General features: G+C 46.6%; 1 protein-coding gene across 4 annotated transcripts; it reads right to left on the bottom strand.

Moving 5' to 3' along the window:
• Positions 1-808: 808 nt before the first annotated feature.
• Positions 809-12711, bottom strand: TCEANC2 (transcription elongation factor A N-terminal and central domain containing 2). Of its 4 annotated transcripts, none has more exons than XM_073357626.1 (5): positions 12630-12711; positions 11619-11764; positions 7203-7344; positions 4302-4495; positions 809-2304 (listed from the first exon to the last, which is right to left on the bottom strand). In XM_073357626.1, the coding sequence occupies exons 2-5, from the start codon at positions 11718-11720 to the stop codon at positions 2116-2118; spliced, it is 627 nt and encodes a 208-aa protein (XP_073213727.1). In that variant the 5' UTR covers positions 11721-11764; positions 12630-12711; the 3' UTR covers positions 809-2115. The 4 variants fall into 4 exon arrangements, with proteins under 4 accessions (XP_073213727.1, XP_073213726.1, XP_073213728.1 ...); XM_073357625.1 differs by having other exon boundaries at positions 12591-12679; XM_073357627.2 differs by lacking the exon at positions 12630-12711 and adding an exon at positions 11871-12263.
• Positions 12712-12715: the final 4 nt, after the last annotated feature.

The following is a 12715-nucleotide window of genomic DNA, read 5'->3' on the forward strand; positions in this document are numbered from 1 at the left end:
GCAGACCAAGCGTTAGGTCTTCACTGAGCTATTACTCCCCTAATGATCAGTCATACATCCACCCCTAATGCTCTAGAACACACTGTTACTCATTGCATTGCAAATAGCCATCTTCCAACATCTGACTCAGTCATGTTTCCAGCCCACCCATCTCTAATTTTAAATGAATGTCTGTATTACACTATTCTAAATTAGGGAGTCATTGCTTTGAAATGAATAAAAAGAATTGAGTAGTTTAAGGTGTCTGGAGAATGCAGTGCTGGGCAAAGGCAGTGACCCCATGAAGTTTGGAGTGGAGTGCTGCTTCAGCTTTTAATATCCATGGAGACAAAAGGAGCTGGCAGATACAACTGGGTGGATAATCATTTCTCTCTCATTTTCTTGGAGGAGAGGATCTGAATGTGGACTGTTGTGAACACCTAACTTACAGTCGCTCTTGACTCAGTGGCACTTTGTGAGACAGACACCAATACAAGTCCTGACCAGCAGTGATTAGGAGAGGTACTTCCTGAAGCAACTTGACATTACGATGACATGTTGGACTCCTTGCCCCATCACACTTCCGGGGCCACCAATACAGAAGTTTCACTTTTCCCAGTACTTGGCCATCTCTAGTCTTTTAGTTTCATCTCATTGATTATGTTCTGTGACCAGCCTGCACGCAGTCAGAACACATAGCACAGCAGAGAGAGACTGTGTCTGCCACAGCCTCAGGAACAGCATGCGTATCAAGAACAACATGACTCGTGGCACTAAGGCAATTGGAGAAAAGACAACGCTTCCACTAATTAATACCTGGAAACACGTGCTGGTTAAAAATCTGTTTATTGCTTAAAAAGTTGTTCACATAATTGCTCTAAAGTATTAATATTTAGTCTATTGTGGGGGGTAAGAGCCTTTATGAAAGGTTGATTTACTCTCCCACTGAATTATACTTAGAGATTTCATTACACGCTTTCCTCACATTGGTACAAACAAAAAACAAGCACCATGCTTAAATAAATCAGGAAGTAGGAGTTGATGTTTAAGGTGAGATGCTCATTGAATATCCAGCAAAGAAGTGTCATAGCAAATACAGGTGCGGCCTCGTTTACCTGAAGGCCTAGGGAGACATTGAGGTTTTGGGATGCAGTGGGATAAAGCTGGCCAGACAAAAAAGACTATGGTCTGAGTCCCCAACTCTGGAATACAGTGAAGAAAAGCCCCCTCACTTTGCTAAGCAGTTAGCTCTGGGAATACCTGGGTATTACTGCAGGGAACATGACTTTGAACTTGAGTTAACTAGAGCTGTCAGTCATCACCTTCACTTCTGATTGTAAACTCCCACCCCTTCTGACTGGCCCTGAACATCACTGCTCCTTTCTGATAGTTCCACTATGCTCATGGCTCCTGGAAGAGACAGGGAGTCACACTGAGGGCTGGTCCACGCTACTGCTTAAGTTGATGTAATTCATGTCGCTCAGGGGCGTGAAAAAGACACACACGCACATCCCGAGTGACGCAAGTTACCGCGACTTAAGCGCTGCTCACACCGGCACTGTGTCGATGGAAGATGCTCTCTCGCCAACATAGCTTCTGCCTCTTGCGAAGGTGGAGTAATTATGGGATGGGAGAGCGCTCTCCCAGATGTGCTACAGTAGCAAAGCTGCACCAGTGCAGCCACCCTGATGTAACACTGTCGTGTAGACTTGCCCTCAGATGTGACAAATGGGGGTGCAAGTGATGTGTGGTTCTGCCAGTGCAAGCTGATACAAGGTACATGCTGAACAGCTGATGTAACTTACATTCTGTGGGACCAGAAGAGTGGGTTTGTCGCAGGAAAGGTAATCAACAAGAAAGCATAAGGCACAGTAGGGGAGGCCTATGTACTTTTCCTGCTACAACCCCACCCATTCTGCTCCCTCAAATGTCCACTGACTCACAGATGATTAATTTACACCACCGCTTACATCTCCACTGAATTTGCCCCAGACACCATCCTGAGATATCTTGTCCTTACAATGGCAGAGTGATTAACATTACCAGTGCTCCTGCTCTCTTAAAACACAAGGAATTCTCAATCCCACTATGTGGCATAGGCACGTGAATCCCATGTCCACCATCAGGCACTCTGAGTCACTTCTTATGGTTTTGTAAAAGCGCACTGACTGGGAGCGCACCAGTTTTCACTTGTGCTCGGGTTTCAGGTTTGTGCTTTAATGTGAAGACTAGGGCTCGTACTGTCCTGCGATATGGTGCATTAATGAGACGGGAAGAGAGATGAAAAGCTTCTCGCTCAATATTTTCAGCCAGTGGGTGATCAATCTGAAAACAGCAAAGTGTAAAATTAGATCCTTATGTTTAATAAGGAGACCAACTGATTGAAATTGGAGTTCGGTGGTTTTCAGAGTTTCTTCATTAATCAGCTCAAATTCAAGGAAATCTACTTCCCATCACATGTGAAACAGGAAGAGCAGTTTAATTCCACCCAAGCAATTAAGGAACAAGCAACTTGGTCAGTCGCAGGGAACTCATTCACATCTCCAGCTAGGAGGCAATGCTTTGCCCTCACAACAGGACACTAATCTGCAACCAGCTTTGGGTATCAAGTTCAACTGCAATTACAAACTACAGTGCATTGTCTCCATAAATCTCACATTTGATCTTTCTGATATAAGGCACCTTGAATACTATTTTCAGCTCGATCCTAAAAGCAATTTTAAGACACTCCAAATACTTGGGAGCTTTGCCTGGTGCTATAAAGGGAAATGCAGGCTGTGTGTGTGGAAGGAGGTGTAATTAAGAATGCAGAAAGGGATTTGCTAAATGTTAATTATGAAGTTATGTGCCAAGATCTGTAATTTGGCACAGCTTAGAAATGTAAGAAATAAACAATAAAGGAAGAAATGAAACCTCCACTGCCCACCACACTTTTAATTTCACTTTTGCCTTTAGTGATGGGGATGGGGAATCTCCCACACTTTTGCAGTTGGGAGACTCCAAAACATTGGAGTGTTATTAGAGTATTATTCACCCCCCAAGTCCTTGCCCCATTTTATCCCCCCTCTGCTACCCATCTCCCAGTTGCCCATGTCTTTGTACATCCCCTGCTGACCCACTTAGTCCTTGTACTCTGTCCCCACCTGCAGATTCCCCTCTCCATTGTTCTTGTACTCCCAATTCTTGGACTCCCTCCTTTCCCCGTGACTGTCTATACAGCCAACTGACCCATGCTGAAGCAAACCACACCTCTCCGATGATAGCTGCATTCTGAGGAGATTCATGCCTATGGGGGAGCAGACAATGTTTTCCTTGCCATCCTTTCATTGAGTCCTATTTGGAGAGGGCAGTTTTAATCTCGGCCCTGCCCTGCCACTGGTGTCTCTACCCAGCACTGCCTATTTTTGAAGTGGCATGAATTGCCTTGGCAGAGGGTAGACTGTAGGCACCTTGTGCCACTGCAAACCCTGTCTGTTCATACCACCTGGCCCCTGTGCTAGAAACTGACACAGATCTGAAGGGCTGGATTTGAACAATCCACCTAGTGCATTAAGGAGCCTCTCTTTTTTATCAGTCTCTTGAGTCATCCCCACAGAGATATCCCCCCTTTAACCCACCATACCCCTATTTGAAGGGGACAGGTGAGAACTCCCTTCAGAACATACCATTCATGCATTAACTGGCCAGAGTGTTTGTTTTTCTTAAGGCCAGATAAAGCTAAAGAACACATTACCTTTAACTTTGCCTTGTAACTCCTGATTGCCTACCACTTGACTTGCTATTTAAAGGATAATTAATGAACAAATTAAAAGGATAATTATGATGGAGTTTAATACACCAGGCAAACTAATCATTAAGCCTTACAGCACGTCTTGTTCATTCACTTAAAGATACCACAAGGATCTAGTATTTACCACCACTTTATATATTATTGACCCCTCTCTGTACATTTTTGCAATAAGTTTTAATTTACAAATACTTAATTACTGAAATACAATTTCCCTGAAACACAGAACAACCAAGAGGTTTTTTTGTAGGTTTTATAGCTAATAAATAGTAGGATGTACAGTTTTCCATATTAACGTCCTCTTTCCCCTATACAATCTAAGCATAACAGACACACAGATGTCCTGTTTGCGGAGTGTGTAAATGAGAGCAAGGTCAGACTCATTTTCACCTTTGTTTTCAATAGCCAGAGTAATCTGGGCAAAGGAAAACTAACTCCTTTTGAAAAAACCCCCAATAACAGATCTCTCAATGCAGCAGCTACCTATGTACTCTCCTTTAAGCTAATAAAAATAAAGGAGTATTAAGAATATTACCTCTAGTTCCAGAGCATTGCAAAGTAGCTTCCGTGCATTCTTCCTGAGAGTCTCTGTTTTGGGATCACTCCTGACTTCTATCGATGGTTTGTTTGAATACTCTTTGATGAAAGTTCGCCACTCAGTGTAAACGTCTTTTGCGAGATTGGCCACGTCATGGTCTGAATGTTTGCGCATCTTATTCACCGTGTGACCTGTCAAATAGAAACAGCAAGAGAGTTCGTTCAACTTTGGTGGGTAGATAAGCGTAATCCAGACCTGTCAGTGCACATTAGTGACAAAACAGCCACAAAGCATTGTACGTTAGACAGCTTCAGCAGAAAACCAAGCACTTAACACAAATGCAAATATGAAAACACTGGGGCCAACACTTGCAGAGTCCTTATTCACTGATTCAATGGTGGTTTTGCCTTAGTAACATCCTACGTGCTTGGTTATCCGGCTGTAAAATGGGAGTAGCGTTTTCCTAGATCAGAGGTGTGTAGTGAGGTGCTCAGACAATACAGGGCTATATGAGTACTTAGATGGTAAATCTAGTGTAAAGCCTTCAGGATTGGCTCACACAGAATAAAAATGTTTGCTGAAAAATTCTTTGGGGAAGTGGATGTTAGGTGATATTTGCAATGTTTTTACATGCGAGTGAGGAAGTAATGATTTCCTGCTGTTTTCCAGTCACCATCAGTGACGTTTCTCATGCCCACGGAAATACACAGAGCTCTACAAGAAAAGGAGTACTTGTGGCACCTTCGAGACTAACCAATTTATTTGAGCATAAGCTTTCGTGAGCTACAGCTCACTTCATCACTTCAGCTTATGCTCAAATAAATTGGTTAGTCTCTAAGGTGCCACAAGTACTCCTTTTGTTTTTGTGAATACAGACTAACACGGCTGCTACTCTGAAACAGCGTGCTACTGCACCCACAAGGAAATGTGCCTTTTGAAAGGGGATACACTACCTAACAGTGGTTTTCAACCTTTTTTCATTTGCGGATCCCTAAAAAATTCCAATTTAAAAAAAAAAAAATCAGTTCCAATAAAAAATTCCACAGGTTGAAAACCCCTGACGTAACACAAAGCAGAAGGCACAGTTCCTCCTCTTCTGCTTGGTGGTCATTTCTAACTGATAACACTATTGGCCAGACGGTGTCACTGTTACTCCTTGGGTTTCATACAGCACAACTGTGCTTCGTCTGTCACTGCTGCAGACCTGATATAGAAAGGCTGAATGTGCTACAGATGACAAATTAAATTACAAAATTCAGACCAGGAAGGCAGAGAGGACCCTCTGCATGAAGATCCTACTGCTTTTGCACAGAAAGGAGGGGGGTCAGCCCTGGCCCTGCTACTCTCCCCCTCCAGTACATCTGGGTTGATCTCTGCAAGATCAGGATCTGCACAAAAAGAGAGCAGGGAACTGGTGGTCTCACATCACAACCTGTCCCCCGGTCCTGTGAAAATTAATCAAGTTGTGTCAGTGTTGTAAGCATGTAGCCCCCTCCATGTTGGGGATCCCTTGGGGAAGAAAGGAGCACCGAGGTAGCTGTACTAAGGAGCAGGGCCTCTATGCTGATGGCTTGGGCCTCCAGCAGATCCTGGGAACTTCTCTGGGTTTGCAGATGGGTTCCACATCTCATTCCACAGGGGAGCAACCACCCAAAACCAATCAAGAAGGAACTTTGTGGAGATTTCCTTCCCCTCAGTCCTTCTCCCACATATTTTACCATGGAAGGGAGTGACCCAGCCCTTGATTATAAGCAGCCAACATCTAAGGGCTTGGCTACACTTAAAGCAGCTCCGGGCACCCTAGCTCACTACCCGTCCACACTGCCAAGGTACATAGAGTGCTCTGACTCCATGGCTAGAGCACTCCTGGTACTCCACCTCTGCGAGAAGATTAACACTTGTTGCACCTTGGCTGAAACGCCCCGAGTCAGTGTGAACGAGGTGTTGCATTACTGCGCTCTGATGAGGCGCCCCGTAATCCCCTTAAGTCAAGTGGCCACTCTTCTCATTAAGAAAAGGAGTACTTGTGGCACCTTCGAGACGAACCAATTTATTTGAGCATAAGCTTTCGTGAGCTACAGCTCACTTAATCAGCTGTAGCTCACGAAAGCTTATGCTCAAATAAATTGGTTCGTCTCTAAGGTGCCACAAGTACTCCTTTTCTTTTTGTGAATACAGACTAACACGGCTGCTACTCTGAAACTCTTCTCATTGTTTGGAATCACTGCAGGAATGCGGATATGCCCTTTGAAAGCTCCTTTTCTGACAGCCGGCTGCTTATCTGCTCCGAGACAAAGCAACCATTACTGTGGAATGCTGTGTGTGTGAGAGAGAGAGGCGGGAGGAGCGGTCTGCTGCTGTCTGAACTTACAAGACATGCTGACATTCTTTCAGCCCCCCAAAAAACCCACTCTCCCCCCACATACATACACACACACACTCCGTCACACTCCACCCCAACCCCCCATTTTAAAAGCACATTGCAGTCACTTGCATGCTGGGATAACTACCACAATGCACTGCTCTCTGTGACCGTTGCAAGAGCTGCTAATGTGGCCACGCCAGAGCACTTGTAGCTGTCAAGTGTGGACAGACTGCAGCGCTTTCCCTATTGCGCTCTAGGAAGGCTGGTTTAACTCAAAGCGCTCTATAGCTGCAAGTGTAGCCATGCCCTAAATAACTGTGAATAATTCAAGGAGAACTCTTTCCTCGCTGTACTAAGAATTTTGCAGACCACGTAGCTACCTACCACCAGGATTTTATTCAACAATAAGGTAAAGTGCTTAGGACCATTACAGAAAAATAGTGTCAACAATTCCCATGTGTATGGAAAAATCCAACAAGCAAAGGACACAAATCGATCTCATTTTCACACTCTAAATTAGATACAAAGTGCACCTATTTTTGTTGAAAGTAACACATCCTTAGAAGGTATTTTCTTCTTTAATTCCTCCAAAGCTTCAATCAAATTATCTTTAGACTGGCCAGGAAGCTCCAGGACAGATTTCCATCTTTTTATGTCTTCTACAACCACCACTCTCTGGGAAAGAGAAAAGTCATTAGGAAAGTGGAATATTCTTAGTGCAAATAAAGATGTTGGTCTTCATCTCAGCTAATGGGGCTGTTATCGACACATGAATTATTGATCATGACACGAACCAGAGCACAGAATATGTGATGGTCCAAAATGATGGGTAATTGCTTGAGAGCAGCTCCCTGTTGTAAATCAGGACAGGAATATCTAGAGGGCAAAGTGAGATTCTTAATCTTATTCTGCCAAACACTGGGCAATTAGCTGCAAATGTCTCCTAGAAAAAGACAGTTATGTAAGTGTTCAGACTTTGGGAAGCCCACTGTATAAATGGCTTAATAAAGAGGGGATGAGAAGGAGTGGATGGGGGAAGCAGCTAATTATAATATTGTTAGTAGCAACTTAGTACCAGGCAGGGCCTGAATCTGCCCCACTTCTGTTTTTGACTTCGGAAATCTCAGAGCAGGTACAGAAAAGGAGCTAGGGAGCACCACAGAGGGACTGAAAGAAGCCAGTCAATAACGTATCTGGCATTTACATAGTGCCTTTCACCCCAAACATCTTGCAGTGACGCTCCCAAATAAAAGATTACAAGAAGCCTGAGTCTTGTTACGTGTAAGATGTAGTGCAAGACTTTTTACAATCGTTCAGCAATGGTTATGCAGCTGATATGCTGTTTGTATTCTCCTCTGTCTTATATTTAGATTATACCTCTTTGGTACAAGGCAAAATTTTTCTGTTCTGTTTGCAAGCACCTAGCACAATAAGGCCCTGATCCAAGACTGGGGACACAAGTGATATCACAATTAATAATAATAATCTCTTGGCTGCAAAATAACCTGCAGGGGGAAAATAATGAAAAAACTAAAGGAGTACTTGTGGCACTTTAGAGACTAACAAATTTATTAGAGCATGAGCTACAGCTCACTTCATCGGATGCATGAAAGTGGAAAATATAGTGGGGAGATTTTATATACACAGAGAACATGAAACAATGGTATCCGTAAAAAGAAAAGGAGTACCATTGTTTCATGTTCTCTGTGTATATAAAATCTCCCCACCATATTTTCCACTGTATGCATCCAATGAAGTGAGCTGTAGCTCACAAAAGCTTATGCTCAAATAAATTGATTAGTCTCTAAGGTGCCATAAGTCCTCCTTTTCTTTTTTACGGATACAGACTAACACGGCTGCTACTCTGAAACCAATGAAAAAACTGCCACTCAAGAAAGCGGTGTAAGAAGAGAGGGGTGAAAAGCATGCACCTCTACCCACAGATTGCCCTTTTCAATTATCTATATCATGCCCAGATGCTACAGTGATGGGCACGTTAGAAATGCTCAGATACAGACTGACTAATGGATATGCAGGAATCATTTCACTCACTCTTGAAATGCAAGTTACTCTTTTTTTTTTTTTTAAACTTCTGCACTTAGGACCTGAATGGGAGAAAACTCACCATCCCATTCCCACTTCTAGCAAAATCAAAAGGGGAAGAGTGCTATCAAAAGTGCTATGGTAATACAAATAATAAATTATTATTAATGGCCAATTGGCCTGTGTCCTTTCCGTCTCCCCATCAAGCATGAAGTTCTGCAAATCTTAAAGCCAGTTCAGTGTGGAGATTCAGGAAAAATACATGTCTCAGAGAATCTCTGTCAAATGCTTTAATCCTATACAGAGAGGGTGGTGTTGGATCCACCTATACATTCTAAATGTGTCTCAAAATGCATTCTTGCTGCCTATTTGAATAGTGTATGCACATTTTACATTCTTTAAATACAACATTTATAAATACAATCATGCGCCTGATGAATGGCACTCCTGGATGATGCTTCTAGTATTAGGGTTGCTACTTGGAGCATTATGACATCCCATAGGTTACGAATGACTCATATACTCAACTGTACACTGTACAGATGTATTCTGCAACTAATTATGAGTCCAAGTTTCAGCTACATTTTCTTAGCAGCTGCAGAATTATGAGCATAGAAATGCTTATGCACATGGATAGTTATGCAATTACTCTGTATGAGCTGCAAAATCTATATGTACAGATTTACAGGCCACCTGAGACTGGCTGAAAATTTGACCCTATGTTTGTGTCTTGGTGGTTTTTTGTTTGTGATTAATCATAAAACTTTCAAAACAAATTCTAAATCTTTTCTTCAGAAAGCTTATATCATGCAGAATCTTGTACTCATGTCACCAAATATCTGACCATTGTTTATAGAATGCCTCTCAATCTGATGGAGAGAGCCTATCCACTATACTGTTTACTGACAGAGCACACACCACTGAACAGCAGCCATATGTGGGGAGGAATGGAGCAGCCATTCTGTGTCAACTTTACATGACTGTTTTCAGGTAAGGAAATAAATCACTTCTAAAATTGAAGCCACAGGTAAACTTGGACATGAGCTGATTGTAAATACCCAAGTTAGAATTTTGGCCAGAACAACAGGAGTAACACCACACCTTGCTAACATTTGCCATAAGATCTTCAATGACCACACATATTTATTTGACAAATAGTATTTCCAGCAATCCAGTGCCCCCTCGTGGTGTGGTGGAGCACTGGCTCAGTAGGGAGAGAAGTGTTACCTAAATGACCAACACCATTTCTTACAGCAACCTGGGCTTCCTTTAGAGGATTTTCATTGAACTATTGACCATGTCTTAGCCTAGGAGATCTCATAAAATAAAGCCTGAAGTCTATAGAATAATTGCTACTGGTCATCAGCCCTTTAGGATCCTAGAGTGCAGGTACACACACTTACACTTCTAATTACAGAATTTCTAATGCTCAAGTGAAAGGGCTAAACTAAACTGTGCCCAATTTTACAGGATACTGAATGGGACTGTTGCATTGGATTCTGAAATACTGATTAGGGATGAAAATTTCACCCTAGAGCACGGGCAGACAAATTTTTTGGCCTTAGGGCTGCATCAGGTTTCTGAAATTGTATGGAGGGCCGGTTAGGGGAGGCTGTGCATCCCCAAACAGCCAAGCATGGCCCAGCCCCCACCCCCTATCCCATCCCCCCTGCTTCTTGCCCCCTGAGACTCCTGCCCCATCCAACCCCCCTGTTCCCTGACGGCCCCCCGGGGACCACTGCCCCATCCACCCCTCCTGCTCTCGGTCCCCTGACGGCCCCCAGACCCCCGCTGCCCCATTCAACCCCCCCCTTCCTGACTGCCCACCCAGGACCCCTGCCCCATCCAACCGCCCCTTCTCCCTGACCGCCCCTGGACCCCTCACCCCTAACTGCCCCTAATTGCCCTCCACCACCCCATTCAACCCCCCCTCTCCTTCCTGACTGCCCCCCCAGGACCCCTGCCCCATCCACCCCCCCCACTCCCTATCCCCAACTGCCCCCCCATCCAACCCCCTCCCCTCCTTCCTGACTGCCCCCCCCCCCGGGACCCCTGCCTGCATTCAACCCCCCTGTTCCCGGCCCTTTGACCGCCCCGACCCCATCCACACCCCTGACCATCCCCCAAACTCCTCTGCCCTCTATCCAACCCGCCTCCTGCCCCCATACTGCGCTGCCTGGAGCACCAGGACAGGCAGCCGCGCAGCACAGAGCACTGGGTCAGGCCGGGCTCTGCAGCCCCGCTGCCCAGAGCATTGAGCCGCGCAGCGGCGTGACTATGGGGAAGAGGGGACAGCAGGGGAGGGGCCGGGGATGAGCCTCCCAGGCCAGGAGCTCAGGGGCGGGGCAGGACGGTCCCGTGGGCCCACCTCTGCCCTAGAGAAAGCGGGGGGAAGTAATCCCATGTTAGCATTAATGGTCCGAAAGGAAATTCAGAGGCCTATTCCTTGGGGGCCCCACATCTAAGCATCAGATATAAATGACTTGGACTCACTAAAACTGTAACTTCATATCTCAGCAGGGTGAATCTAACACATTATCCTTTCAAGACCCAAATCTGATGTTGCCTCAGTTTATGGTGTACGTGCATTAGATGAGCTTAAAAAACAACGTCCTATCTGCTTTAGATACACATTAAATGTTCCATGGCCTTTTTTGTAATAGGCCATTGCTCCAGCGTCTTTGGAGTACATTTTCTTTCTCCTGGCTGTTGTGCTGAGTGTTTGTTGTCTTCTTGGCTGCTGTCCATCTCAGAGGCAGCAGCATTTCAGTGGTGCTGTACGTACTCTCTCAAGTGCTCTGTGATCCTTTGGGACAGAAGTTGCTATGTAAACTACATCAGGCCTATACTGAAAATACTATACTGATCTCTTATCCATCCATTCCCTCTGCCCTCCCCACTCTTACCTTCAGAGATTCTATAGTGGCTTGCTTGTAAACCTTTGCTCCTGGATCTCTTTTCCTAGGGCTTTCCTGGGCTTTGGGTTTTCGTATCACAAATCTATCCATGATGGACACTTAAAGGTCTCCAAGTTTTTGGTTAGGTGCAGCAGCTGTTTCAGTGAGAAAACAGTTGTCCGTTTTCTTTTATGAAACTGTATTGGTAATATTGCTTTAACTTAAAGGCAGATTGTTGACAGGAATACCAGCAAAACTAACCTCCGCGCCTGAGCTGCAGGTAGATAGGGGGAAAGGTGGGGGAGGGCTTTGATGGCAATGTTACACTGAGCCCCAACTTCAATGAAGCTGCTGGGCACAAAAGACAATCGGGGGGGAATGGGGGGGGGCTTGGGCTGCTACCGTGGCTCCCTGGGGCTGGCTGGAGATTTGGGGTGACGCTGCCGGGTACGCAAAGGGGCGGGGCTACGAGTTACAACATGCACCGTGGGGACGGGCATGGGGTGCCCGGCTCATGCCCCAGGGGGAGGGATGGACTTGGAGGGCCTGGCCCCGGGAGGGCGCAGGAGGGAGGGAGGGAGGCAGTCGGGGGGCCCGGCCCGCGGCGGGCGAGAGGGAGGGAGGGAGGGAGTCGGGGGGCCCGGCCCGCGGCGGGAGGGAGGGAGGGAGGGAGGCAGTCGGGGGGCCCGGCCCGCGGCGGGCGAGAGGGAGGGAGGGAGTCGGGGGGCCCGGCCCGCGGCGGGAGGGAGGGAGGGAGGGAGTCGGGGGGCCCGGCCTGCGGGAGTGGGGGGAGTCGAGGGGCCCGGGGAGGGATGGAATCGGGGCGTCCGGCAGGGCGTGGAGGGGCGGCGACGGGAGCGGTGTTCGGCTGCCCGGCGCTGGGGAGCCGGGGACTGCGGGGCGGGGCTCGGGCGCCCGGGCTGGGCAGCAGCGACCCCCGAAGGCCACGGGAGGCCAGTTACACGGTTCCCCCGAACCTACTCGCGCGGCGCGGCGCGGCCCGGCCCGGAAGCGACTCGCCTCGTAGTTCCCGGCGAAGGCGGTTCTCCCTCTCCTGCCCAGCTCACCTCCGACCGGGAAACTGCGTCTCCCGTCAGGCCCCGCGG

The sequence above is a fragment of the Lepidochelys kempii genome, chromosome 8, assembly GCF_965140285.1.
Source record: "Lepidochelys kempii isolate rLepKem1 chromosome 8, rLepKem1.hap1, whole genome shotgun sequence".
Lineage (NCBI taxonomy): Eukaryota > Metazoa > Chordata > Testudines > Cheloniidae > Lepidochelys > Lepidochelys kempii.